This window comes from Sander lucioperca, chromosome 8, assembly GCF_008315115.2.
Source record: "Sander lucioperca isolate FBNREF2018 chromosome 8, SLUC_FBN_1.2, whole genome shotgun sequence".
NCBI lineage: Eukaryota > Metazoa > Chordata > Actinopteri > Perciformes > Percidae > Sander > Sander lucioperca.
The window spans coordinates 7,137,103-7,150,633 of NC_050180.1; the positions used below are offsets into that span (position 1 = coordinate 7,137,103).

Consider the following 13,531-nt stretch of genomic DNA (forward strand, 5'->3'; position numbering starts at 1 on the left):
TGGATGCTCTGGTTGGATAAAAGCTACACACCCCAATCTGGGATCAATTTAAGGTTAAGGTCATTTATTTGCTAATTGACATTGGATACTTCACTGCTGGAGAAAGATTGTCTGTCCCCCAATGGACTTAGAATTCAAAAGCATGTTAAGTAATAAATCATTATTATATAATATATAATGTGTTTTTTTATTGACACATTTCTGATAACGTATAAAAATGAATGAAATGAAACGAAATGAAACCTGACACACACACACACACACACACACGCTCACACACAATATACATATCTAGTATATATATATATATATATATATATATATATATATATATATATATATATATATATATATTAGGGCTGTCAAACGATTACATTTTCTTAATCGCGATTAATTGTTGAATTTCTATAGTTAATCGCGATTAATCGCATGTTTTATCACATGATTAAAATTCTATTATTTTGCATTTCAGAACTGTTTTTAAGTACATATTAACAATGGAAAGCCATTCTTACCATTGTATCTTGATTGATCAAATGAATGCAAAGAAAGTGACTTTATGAACTTGATTTTAAGATTTGTATTTGTTTATTATATATTTAATCTAGTCACACATTTGAACAAACAACTTTGAATGCACCACGAGGATGTAAATTACCAGTTTCATTGAACACACCGTCTGTGTTTTTCCGACAACGGCAGCTGCAGATTGTTACATCCGGTGGAATCCTCTACAGTAAAATACAGTCACACTTTACACCGTTTAGCGTTAGCTGTCAGCATTTTAACCGTGTTTAATCCAGCTACTAGCTAGCGGTAGGCTAACGTTAGCTGCTGTGGAGTGTAGTGTTAACTAGCTAGCGGTAGGCTAACGTTAGCTGCTGTGGAGTGTAGTGTTAACTAGCTAGCGGTAGGCTAACGTTAGCGGCTGTGGAGTGTAGTGTTAACTAGCTAGCGGTAGGCTAACGTTAGCTGCTGTGGAGTGTAGTGTTAACTAGCTAGCGGTAGGCTAACGTTAGCTGCTGTGGAGTGTAGTGTTAACTAGCGTCACATGCAGCGGTGTTCCTGTTGCCTGTAACGTCTATTTCAGAGCATCAGAGAGAAGAGCAGGCATATCAGTGGCACCAGAATGAGGCACCAAAATCTGTGTTGCTATTCCTGCAGCAGCAGGATGTGTTATGAGGAAGCAAAATAGTAGCCTGTTAGGCACGACGCAAAGCCGAGTGAAGTGAAAATAAATTAATAAAGGGCGGCATGCAATTAATGCGATTAAAAAAAATTAACGCATTATGCTCGGCCCTTAATCGCATCGTGATTAACGCGTTAATGCTGACAGCCCTTATATATATATATATATATATACACACATATATATATATATATATATATATATATATATATATATATATACACATATACACACATACATACACATATATATATATATATATATATATATATACACACACACACACACACATATATATATACACATCATTTAACTGTTAACTATCACCATAGTCCCTAAACTTATGTAGAAATGCAGGAAATGTCTTTACAGTGTCATTCCCCCTCTCTCTCCCCTTTCATGTCTTCAGCTGTCCTGTCAATAAAGGCCTAAAAATGCCCAAAAAATAATCTTAAAAAAAAGAACAGCCTGATTGGTGTGCTATGCCCGGGCCAAAACTTTCAACTAATATTTTGATCACAGTTCATTATAAACAATTTTCCAACCTCCATGTAAACCTCCTATGATTCTAACCATAACCCGTTCCCATCCGTCTATTCACCACCCTTCCACTCCTCCAGAGACCTGAGTTCTTATTTCTTTCAAACTAGCACCATTTCTCTGTAAATAGTTTGAGCTGTGGATAGGTCTGGAGAATGTCAGGCTCTTTGAGAACTTCAAGAAAAAGAGAGCAGGATTCTTGACCTCTAGCAATCACTTGATCGATCAGCTCAATAACACATTCTTCTGGCTGTGAGATATTCTTCAATCTCTGATATTGTCTGTCTGTGACAATATGTTTGGCGTGAACATGCTGCAGAATGAAGGAGTGATCCGCCCTCAGGCACTCCTCAAGTTCCACCTTGTGATTTTTGATTATTTTCACATCAGGGCCCTGCAAAAGACAGTAGGTGTTGCTTATCAATCCTGAATGAATGATGTTTTATGAAATGGGTCATTTGCTTTTGTGAAACTATACTTTTTACAACTGTGGGATGAAGTTGGCTGCCATTTTAATGTTTCAGCATGTGGTTTGTAGGTGTGTATGTGGGGATTGCCTGTTATTTTGATTAGTCAATGTGTGCCTGAGAGTGTGAATGTGTTTCTTTGCCCTGTTGCTGGTGACCTGTCCAGTATGTACTCCCCTTTCTGCCCTTTTATGCTGGCCTAAGCTTCCCTGAACAGCAGATCTGATGAAGAATCGTAGCTTTTGTCCAGCTCCGCTCACTTAGCAGATGTTTACTGGATCAGTAGCAGCTTTTTCTCTTTTTCAAAAGCAGCTAAACAAAGCACTGGCGTTCTCGACAGACGTTCTAAGTCAAAGCCCAGCAGCTCATCCTTTAACCAGATTTTGACCATAAACTTGTCAATATTGGTCTGTTAAATATGAAACTAGAGCCCAGAGGCAGTCAGCTAAGCTTAGCTTAGCATAAAATCTGGAAACAGGGGTAAACAGCTGGTCTGGCTCTTTCTAAAGGTAACAAAGTCCACCTAAAAGCATCTCTTAAATTTACTAAGACGTTATTTTTAATTTTCCTTTTAAAAGTGTAAAAATGAAAAATTGCTGGTTTTTGGCCAGAAGCAACAACGTGTCAAAGTATTCTTTTAGTGGTTTCTGTGTGTGTGTGTGTGTGTGTGTGTGTGTGTATGTGTGTGCGCTTGTTTAACTATATTCGTGGGGTCCAAAAACCGGGAGTCCAGTATACTTGTGGGGTCCCGACAGCTTTGTGGGGCCAAAATGCTGGACCTCACAAGTTTAAAGGGCTGTTTGAGGGTTAAGACTTGGTTTTAGGATCAGGGTTAGAATTAGGTTATGGTTAGGGTTAGGGTAAGGGTTAAGGTTAGGCATTTAGTTGTGATGGTTAGGGTTAGGGTAAGGGGCTAGGGAATGCATTATGTAAATGACGGGTCCCCACAAAGATAGTGCCACAAACCTGTGTGTGTGTGTGTGTGTGTGTGTGTGTGTGTGTGTGTGCGTGCGTGCGTGCGTGCGTGCGTGCGTGCGTGCGTGCGTGCGTGTACTGTACCCGAGAGGATGGCGGTGTCTCGTCTACTCTCCCTGAGAGAGGAAAGTCGTGTTAGGATTTGCTGAATATATACTGTAATGCAGAATAAATATGGAACAGAAGGTTGTCAATTACCTGCAGGTACTTGTGATTGTTTTATGTTCACTTGTAAACTGATATCACCTTTAAAAGTGGCATGAGATACTACATCATTACAAATCACACTGCCACCAGTTGCGTTGTAATCTGCTTGGGAAACTTTTCCAACAGCATTACCTGAAAGAAGAAAAGATCAATTTAAATGTTGCCTCTTGTAATAAAACATATTTTACAAAGGCCCAAACATAATTGGAGTTATAGTCATGTAGCCTATTTTACAACCTTTTCATTTGATTATTTCCCACTGCATGGAATACTCATGCTTACCAGTCAGACCGCTTCCTGGATGACACTCTATTTCGATCCCCATGTTGAGGCTTTCTCCTTTTGCATGTGTGACTTTTCTGTTGGTAACCACACTGCCACCATCAGCAAACACTGTTGGTGTGGATGGCCCTGTAAATTAAATGTGAATAACAAGTCATCCTTCGGAAACGTATTAACAATGTATAGAAAAGAGAAACTTGAACCTGTGACTTGATTTAAGGCGAGACGCTAGCCTGGGAAAACCCTGACGAACTTCCGGCAAATTTGAGATTAGCTCTGCAAGTCAGTCTGGCCAAGAGCCCATTCAAGCCCATATCTAATTTCTCCAAATCGAGGCACCAATCACAACAGTTGAGGCGGGCTTTACACGATGACAATAGCGCAGCGACGGCAAGCAGCTTTTTGTTTACATTCAACATGACGGCCACTGAAGCGCAGCAACCCGTTGATGCCGCTGTCGCTGCTACGTCACCCGGATCGTTGGTCTGATTGGTTGAAGGACTATCCAATTGCGCCCAGAGGCATTTGAGCGGCGTCCGTTGGTGACGCCCCTTTGGAAATGAGCTGTGAATGAACGTTCACCAGACCCATTCTCAGTTATAACTGAGAAGGGTCTGGTGTCAACCAGACTAGCGTGACACTACAGGTGAATAGGGTAACATTTTAAAATAATAGATATAACCATGAAACTTCCTCAGGTGATTACTTACACAAGTATATAAAAATGTATTACAAGTTTTTGAAATGTGTATGTTTAATTATGCAAATTAGGCATTATCTCATTAAATATGCGCAATTTTGCATATATTTTCGGTAGATAGATCTGAACATATGATAAAGCCAGGTGCAACATTCTTTTTTCATTCTGTTTACACACAAGATGAAAACAAAATTTCAGAGGGATTTCAGGATATCTGCTTTCATTACCTAGGAAATCAAAATATACTGTCCATAGCCTTAAAAAAATCGATTTTCGCCATATTTTTTTGATTAAACTGTCACATAAATCAGGCCAGGAATGATTTATTAACAAATAAAGTTTGGTGTACATATGTGCTACATAGGCTGAGATGTTTATACTGGAGAATGACAAAAAACTCATTTTGAGAAAACAGCATTTAAAGATTTTAAAAAAAACTTACAAAAACATAATAAATGCTCAGGCCCTTAGTAATAATAATATAGAATATATATAGCTCATGGAAATTGATTATTTAATAACATGGCAAGCATATAAGGCCTACAACTGCAGTAACTCAATAAATTAACATTGGCGTATCATGCACAAAGTTGCCAGCACAACCCACGCTAAACAGTTGTGTGATGTCACAGCTTTCTAAAGTCTAATTGTCCATTCCAGCACCATATGTATTTTAGCTGTGCTTAGACTCTTGTGCCTATGTTTTTGCACTGTTGTGACGGCCTCAGCTTTCGAGATCCTGAGCATTTCAGTTTCTCTCATTGAATTGACCGTCACAACTGTGCTCTGAAGCCACAACTTCTCCATAACAGCAAGACTGGCAGAGGCACCTTCATTGAAGGTGGAGATGGCCATACTTGCTGCTGCCTCAAGCTTACTTTTCCCCACAAAACAGTCCCCTTAGTTAGCTGATGGTGAAGATAACTAACCAGGCTCCCATCAGCACTGGTTCATAACAACACAACAGAACAAAACTAATTATGAATCATTCAAAATGATAATATTTAGAATAGGGATGTCCAGATCCGATCACGTGATCGGAAATCGGGCCCGATCACGTGGTTTCAGGAAGCAGCTTGAAGCGGAAAGCGCGAGTATGTCTGGAGTAGGTCTGGAGGTATTATAAAGTTGAATTATTATAGAAGTATCGGATCGGGACTCGGTATCGGTAGATACTCAAAATCAAATGACTCGACTCGGACTCAAGGGCAAAAAAACCTGATCGGGACATCCCTAATTTAGAACATTTGAGAAAGCAAACAAAGTAGACTACATTGTTATTTGACAGAGTATCTGCACACTGTCAGAGATACGAAGAAGAGACGGATCCTGACTAAATACAGGCTCAGTGACCACCAACTAGGTCAGAAAGAGATGCACTTCCTCCTCCACTGGGAAAAGTATCTTCACTAAGAGATTTACACCTTGGAAAAATAGCCCAACAAAATAAAACTTCCCAAAGTTAACACCAGAAAATAAGCTGGAGGTTCTCCTAGGAGAAGGGACAGCAGCTCCACTGACAGCTAAATATGTATCTGCCTGCCACAGCCTGAGGGACTCACAACCACTTTAGGATCCCAAAATTACAGATTTGTTTAGTATTGTATAGTAATTATATTATACAAAATTGTTGTGTAATGCAATTGTTTTGTAATATAGTGTGTTGTATCGCGATCAGTACAGTGTAGTAAATATGTGACACATATTAATATATGATGTCATATATTTCATATGTGTCACATACGTTAACTACATGTGTAGGCTATGAATTTCTGTAAACTGCTGAGAGAGAGAGAGAGAGAGAGAGAGAGAGAGAGAGAGAGAGAGAGCGAGAGAGAGAGACGGTGTTGTGTTTTCGGATCGTTAACAAATTTAACATTTCAGCAGAGGTGTTTATTTCCATACAGGTTTAGTGGCTTGATGGTTAACGGTGAAGTAGGCTATGGATTTGCGGGGGTATTTTGGTGACTTAATTAACCCGACCCAGGGTGAGTCTGATGAAAACTGATGTATCTGCCCGGTTTAACTCTGAGATTTTCTCGCATTGCACAGCACTGGAATAATCTTCAACATTAAGCAATGTTCTGCCAGCTCACAGCAATTTAATACAATAGCAGTTAACACAAACACGGACACACATACAGAGAGAGAGAGACTGACTGCTGTGTGGCGCTCTGATTACCTCCGTTGTCTGAACACTGTTTTCCGAAGGACAGTTTGCACTTCGACGTACTATGTGAAGGTATGTCATCATCTGCTGTCTTAGTTTGTAATCCCCTGCGTCTTCTTGCTAATGACAACTGTTTTTGTCTTCTCGATTTTCGACGCACTTCTTTCGACATTTTGAGCTACCGCGGAAATGTCCGAGCACATCACGTGACGATTCTGAAATTGGCATCAGCCAATGAGATTGCGCATTTAGAGTTAAATCCCCCCTTTTACTTTCACGATTGGTTGTTGATGAAAAGGAAATGACCGTATTTGGATGGGTGCAGACAGCGATCGCGGGGAAGCACCAACTTTTGTTGAATTTAGGAGAAATCTACCGACGCAAACAGACAGACTTTTTTTCACCACAAGTCTGAAAGAAGACATGTTATAGAAGCTGCCGTGTCTCGCCTTAAACCAGATGCATGTTGAGGTCCACTTCCAGTATCTACAGTGCAGACAGCAGCTGTATACTACTATTTTACAGGCTGATGTTTAGCTTCAGTGTTAGGGCTGAGAAGCTGTTGCTGCTAATGTTCAGGAAGCTGCCTCAGAATGTCAAAGAAGAACTGACAGCTATCTCCTTCCCTTTTGGATTATTATTTTCAAAAGCACTCTCGTCTTGTCTAATGCACTGCTTTGCTTTTTGTACCTCGAGAAACTCATTCACAGATCAGTTCTCCCCACACTTATTAAGGATGTATGTACCTGCAGTCTGCTTTTTCCACAGGTCCATGATCTGCAATGAGACAGAACATTTAACAGAAAGGCAGTTTGACACGTGCTTAACGTGGATTTTTTGGTTCCCTCCTGTAAAATAATGACCTTAATTTAAATAATTCACCCAGAACCGAAAGTGAAAATGTTTTAACCTATAGAATTACGCAATACAATGCAAGAGTCGTAGGCATTATTATTTAAAGTTAGAGGACAGAAAGAGGCAACAAGTAAAAACATTAAATTAATGAATAACTTGTTTTGATCTTTTCACCTTTTAATTCTATCGCTGTTGTTGTGTGTTTTCTCCACGTAGCCTGCGGGACTATATCCAGCTGTTTGCACACAGAACGTAACTCGGTACTCATCCGACTGTAAAACGATCTGTAAGTGCAATAAAACCACAGTAACGTATGTAGAATAAAATGAGGAAATTCCTGTATGCATATACAGAAAAGTTCAATCACCATAAAGACTCAGAGGACAACTACAGTGGCTACTTTAGGCTACTTTACCAAAACTAGTTCCACATCTGGACTGTCTCTTTATGACAAACAGAGCGCACATAGTCTACCTTTGTCTGAAGTGATTGTCGGGGTGTAGATAAAGTCCAACAAAACCTGCAGGTAGAAAAATACTGTAGATCTAAGGAGGAAATATGAAAAAGTTCTCGGCTTATATAGACGACAGAAACAAAACGTTTATTGCTTCCTACTTCTTCGCTGTGCCAGGGTTACGCGCAGGGCAGCAGAGATAGTGTACCGTACTTCCTTAATCTCCCCCACAGTGTGTGTGGAACATACAGCCAGCTGGGGGTAGGGCATACACAGGCAGCATACACAACAGGTTATCATGGTGTAGGTCTGCTCTGAAGCATAGCACAGTCACTTTGAATAAACAAACGACAATTCCCGAAGGAAGTTTCAGAATCCCACACATGCAAAGCACAACCAGCTACAGACAAGAAGTGCAGACAGAGCGTGATGCCACTTATAGGCAGGCTATCTATCTTATAAAGCAAGACGTATCTGTATGTGTGTCCGTGTTTGGGGGGGGGGGGGGGGGGTAACCAGCACATCAGCAGACGCCATATGCAGAACGCTTTACAACAGCGGGGGGGGGACTCTTTTCCTGCTATTGTATTAAATTACTGTGAGCTCGCAGAACATTGCCTAATGTTGAAGATTATTCCAGTGCTGTGCAATGCGAGAAAATCTCAGAGTTGAACCGGGCAGATACATCAGTTTTCATCAGACTCACCCTGGGTCGGGTTAATTAAGTCGCCAAAATACCCCCGCAAATCCATAGCCTACTTCACCGTTAACCGTCAAGCCACTAAACCTGTATGGAAATGAACACCTCTGCTGAAATGTTAAATTTGTTAACGATCCGAAAACACAACACCGTCTCTCTTTCTCTCTCTCTCTCTCTCTGAAATATATGACATCATATATTAATATGTGTCACATATTTACTACACTGTACTGATCGCGATACAACACACTATATTACAAAACAATTGCATTACACAACGGTTACAGTTTTTGTATAATATAATTAATATACAATACTAAACAAATTTGTAATTTTGGGATCCTAAAGTGGTTGTGAGTCCCTCAGGCTGTGGCAGGCAGATACATATTTAGCTGTCAGTGGAGCTGCTGTCCCTTCTCCTAGGAGAACTTCCAGCTTATTTTCTGGTGTTAACTTTGGGAAGTTTTATTTTGTTGGGCTATTTTTCCAAGGTGTAAATCTCTTAGTGAAGATACTTTTTCACAATGGAGGAGGAAGTGCATCTCTTTCTGACCTAGTTGGTGGTCACTGAGCCTGTATTTAGTCAGGATCCGTCTCTTCTTCGTATCTCTGACAGTGTGCAGATACTCTGTCAAATAACAATGTAGTCTACTTTTTTTGCTTTCTCAAATGTTCTAAATATTGATTGTGATATTTTGTGATTACATTCTGAATCTGCAGCGTTCTCTGTCAGGTAAATACAGTAGTACAATGTCTTCCTCTGATGTAGACGTAGCCTACACTGTAAGTCAGTAGGCTATACAGTGGAGGTGCATATTAAGTGGTTTGGGGTTCTTCTGTAAGTCATTGGGGTACAATTTGGTTTTGATGAATTCTACAAGCAGCAATACCACAGGCCATGTAATCGCCCGTTTCAAACAGGCACATTTTCAACGGGCACTGCACTAGTAGTGTAGGCTTAAATGTATGGGCGCACTACATGTCTACGTGTTGCGTTCACAGTCTTTGGTTGCGCTACAATAGCCCATTGGAAGTCCTCCTTACTGTAGCTTTCTGTGGGATCTCCATTGTAGCTCAGAGCGCTGTTAAATGTCCCATCTTTATATCTGAACACTGAGTGAACTCTGTGATCTGAACTTGACCTGCAGCCTGCCAGTGGTGGAAGAAGTATTCAGATCCTTTACTTCAAGTGAAAGTACTAAAACCACACTGTAAATAAACACTCCGTTGCAAGTAAAAGTTCTGCATTGGAAATGTTACTTAAACGTACAATATGTAACTTTCTGCCGCTAGGGGTCTCTCAACGAAAACAATGGATTGTAAACACAGACGTTTGATGACGTAGGAAAGTTGCGTGGAATTATGGGAGTTTTTATTGCTAAACGCTATCGTTGATTAGAATGCTGTTCACGGACGAGTTTACCCATTCAAGTTTATTCATGTTACGTTTAGTAACGTTTATTCATATCATGCTAATAAAATGACAGCAGTTTCCCCAACATAATTTCGTTTTTCTTGATTCAATCTGTATTGGTAGCTGGCTGACCAGTTAGCTAGTGAGCCGGCAAGCTAACATTAGCGGCTAACGTTAGCAGGTTTTACCACACTATCACAGTCTATTTCACATGCCAATGTCACCTTTTGGATTTTACCGGGGGGACGGGGTTTGTTGTAACGCTAGCTAGCTACTCAACGAGGCTGAGAGACGGGTGTGGGTGGGGATTCTCCACGATGGCGATGATGTTCGATGCCTGTTGGGCAGCAGCAGAACATCTCCCAGCTGCCCAATCTCCCCCTTCACTTTTCTTCACTTTTTGTTTTTGTGCTTAACACACCTGTTGTCGGGTTAATTTAGCTAGCTAACTGTAAAGTCAGCTAAACACGAAGGGGGGAGAAATTTGGCAGGGAGGAGATTTTCGGTACAAACACAGTTAGCGTTTACGGAGACGTAGCTAGCTAGCTAACATTATGGATGGCCGATGTTGTGACTAGGATGCCTGGGTCTGATATTCTCTGTTTCCTGACGCTTCATTAAACTAGCGTTAGCGTCGTAAGCACCGGCTGGGGTTAACGGTAACTAGCTATTGCTACATGTCCCGGCTGCATTGTCAGCTATCATCCCAAATGATGTCTCTTTGTGCCGGGGGAGTGAGGCAGGCAGAGCGGAGTGTGCTAGCTGGCTAAATTATCATTAGATTAATCGTCTATCTATACAGCTAACGTTAACGTTACTAGTGAACTTATTCGTGGGTTAGCGCAGTGCTGCTTTTATCCATGGTCAAAACAATCATACTACTAATAATTTGATGAGCGTGTTGAACGATGTTGTAACCCTATGATGTTATCCACCAAGCATTAGCTAGCATTAATGTTAGCTACTTGTGAACCAGCACATACATTGTAGTAACATTAAGCTGGATTAATATTGATATGTATCAATAAATAAGGTTTCTGCTGTATTTCTGTGTTGCAAAGTGGCATGTTATTAATCACAAAATGATGCATTTTGGCAGAAAAAGCAGTGTTACCAGTATTTATTTCTGTGACGTATGATTTACAATTACTCTCGAACGTATCATCTGGGTGCGCGTGTTTGGACGGAAGTTACGAGTAACTAGATGGTGAAAGGTTATGACGCCACTGACGGGTGACTAGCTAAATGAAACGTGACGTGCCTGAAAATAAAATAACAGATTTCTCTGGGTTTGCCATTTGATGGAAACATTTGGGATAGTGTAACTACACAACTCAAAAAAATATATATAACATAGGTATGGTCGTTGTAGGAGCCAAATATGTTGTTTCAAGTGTTCAGACTTTGGGTGTTGTTTCTTGTATGTACATTGGGTGTCGCTGTGGTATTACCTGGTGAAAGGTTATAAAGGTATGCTCCAAATTGTTGCCGGCAGGTGTTTGGCCCGGAAAGGGCAAATGGTTTTTGACCGCTAACGCTGTGACACACCGCTGTGATGCTGGAGCGCATTGGCGCCAAACTCTTTGTTCCAACTGTGTTTAATGTGTTTATGGATTTAACGTTGAAAACATGAACGAATGGACGTTTCATGCTGCATGGTTAATCAAAATAAACATTATTAACATTAAACAATATTCTGCAACGCAACATCGTCAGACAATCATTGAACGCTACACAGCAAGTTAACATCAGTGCGTCAGCCAGGTCACTCCGGGTTACATCACCTCAGTAGTTACAGATCGAACAACTTAACCGTCGTTTTTAGACATTTTAATGCAGAAAAGTTACATATTGTACCTTTAAGTAAAAGTATTTAAGTATCATCAGGAAAATGTACTTAAATAGACATTTAAGTAAAAGTACTCAATGTAGGAAATTCCTCACATTTTGGAAGCTATGCCTGTATATTGTTGGGTAGTTTAATTTATTATTTATTTAATTTATTACAAGCACAACAGAGGATGTACTTCCTGCGGCAGCTGAAGAAATTCAACCTGCCAAAGACAATGATGGTGCACTTCTACACAGCCATCATTGAGTCCATCCTCACATCCTCCATCACCATCTGGTACGCTGCTAGCACAGCCAAGGACAAGGGCAGGCTGCAGCGTGTCATTTGGTCAGCTGAGAAGGCGATTGGCTGCAATCTGCCGCCGCTCCAGGACCTATACGCCACCAGGACTCTGAAGTGTGTTGGAAAGATTGTGGCTGACCCCTCCCACCCCAGACACAAGCTCTTTGAGACACTCCCCTTTGGCAGGAGGCTGAGGTCCATCAGGACCAAAACCTCACGTCACAAGGACAGTTTTTTCCCCTCCGCCACTAGCCTTCTAAACAAGGCTCGGAAACCACCCTGACTCTCTCCACACCCCACCTCTGGCTCTACATGCCACTGTACTTAATCTGCTGTTCTGCTCTTTTTATCTTAATTCTTACTCTGTTATTTGTAATACATTCTGTGTGTGTGTATATATATATATATATATATATATATATATATATATATATATATATATATATATATATTTATACTTATATTGTTTGTTCTGTTTAACCTGTTTGTTTAACTTATTTTAGAGAATGTGTGACATGCACCTACAACACCAAAACAAATTCCTTGTATGTGTAAAAAATGTACTTGGCAATAAAGCTTTTCTGATTCTGATTCTGATTATTATAAAACATTGTATTGTATAAACTGTAGTTGTTATCAGAAAAACCATAAAACTTGGGCCCAGAGGTAAAAAGTTCAAGCAGCTAAAAACTAAAATCAAGTCAATAATCAGATACGTTAATAATCAGATAGTTGATATTCCATTACAACTATTTGGGGTCACCTCTGCAAGAACATGCAATGATGATGTCATGCAAATCCTGAATTAGGGTACCGACACCTTTTTGCGGTCAAATTCAGGCATCGGGAACTGCTACCAGTTAACTTAAACTGTAAAGTTACATCTGTCAATTAAATATAGTCGAGTAAAAAGTGTAATATTTCCCTCTGAAATGTTGTGGAGTGTAAGTAAAAGAAGACTACCTTGAAATTTTACATCCAGTTCTTGAGTAAATGATCCACTTTCTTCCCACCACTAATGCCATCCTTTTATTGTGAAATACTCTTTTTATTGTGAAATATCCCTGGCCCAAGAACTAAATCAATTTTATTCAAGATTTGACAAACCTGATTTTAGCAACGAAATTGTTGGCCTAAAACAATCTCTACTGTCCCTGGCCCAATCATCTGTCTGTTTCTCTGCACAAAGTGTTGTGAACACCTTTAAATACTGCAAAGTCCGGGCCCAGACAACATTGGCAGCCGTGTTCTTTCTTGTTGTGGGGAACAGCAAGGCCCCATTTTTAATTATATTTTTAATCAATCTATGTGCCAACAGAAGGTCCCTGACTTATGGAAACCGTCAACTATAGTCCCTGTTGCAAAGAAAAGACTTTAAATGATTACAGACCCATAGCCCTTACATCACTTGTGATGAAGTCCTTTGAAAAGCTGATCAAAAGAG

The 13,531-nt window shown here is 40.2% G+C and overlaps 1 protein-coding gene and 1 long non-coding RNA gene across 9 annotated transcripts in view; one reads left to right on the forward strand and one right to left on the reverse strand.

Moving 5' to 3' along the window:
* LOC116047621 overlaps positions 1-13,531 on the forward strand; it is a 118,998-nt gene that overhangs the window by 55,705 nt on the left and 49,762 nt on the right. The gene's annotated exons all lie outside the window — the stretch shown is intronic.
* The window catches only part of si:dkey-10c21.1, a 30,165-nt gene continuing 18,194 nt past the window's right edge, over positions 1,561-13,531 (reverse strand). Inside the window, exons 1-6 of one of the 6 annotated variants that reach the window (XM_031296519.2) lie at positions 7,860-8,158; positions 7,277-7,307; positions 3,661-3,789; positions 3,370-3,510; positions 3,256-3,287; positions 1,569-2,123 (exon numbers count right to left, since the gene is read on the reverse strand). In XM_031296519.2, the coding sequence (XP_031152379.1) occupies positions 1,836-2,123; positions 3,256-3,287; positions 3,370-3,510; positions 3,661-3,789; positions 7,277-7,304 (618 nt within the window). In that variant the 5' untranslated portion in view covers positions 7,305-7,307; positions 7,860-8,158 and the 3' untranslated portion in view covers positions 1,569-1,835. Of the gene's footprint in view, positions 2,124-3,255; positions 3,288-3,369; positions 3,511-3,660; positions 3,790-6,542; positions 6,855-7,220; positions 7,243-7,276; positions 7,308-7,859; positions 8,159-13,531 lie in introns of those variants that run through there. The other 5 variants (XM_031296517.2, XM_036004168.1, XM_031296522.2 and 2 more) reach the window with 5 other exon arrangements.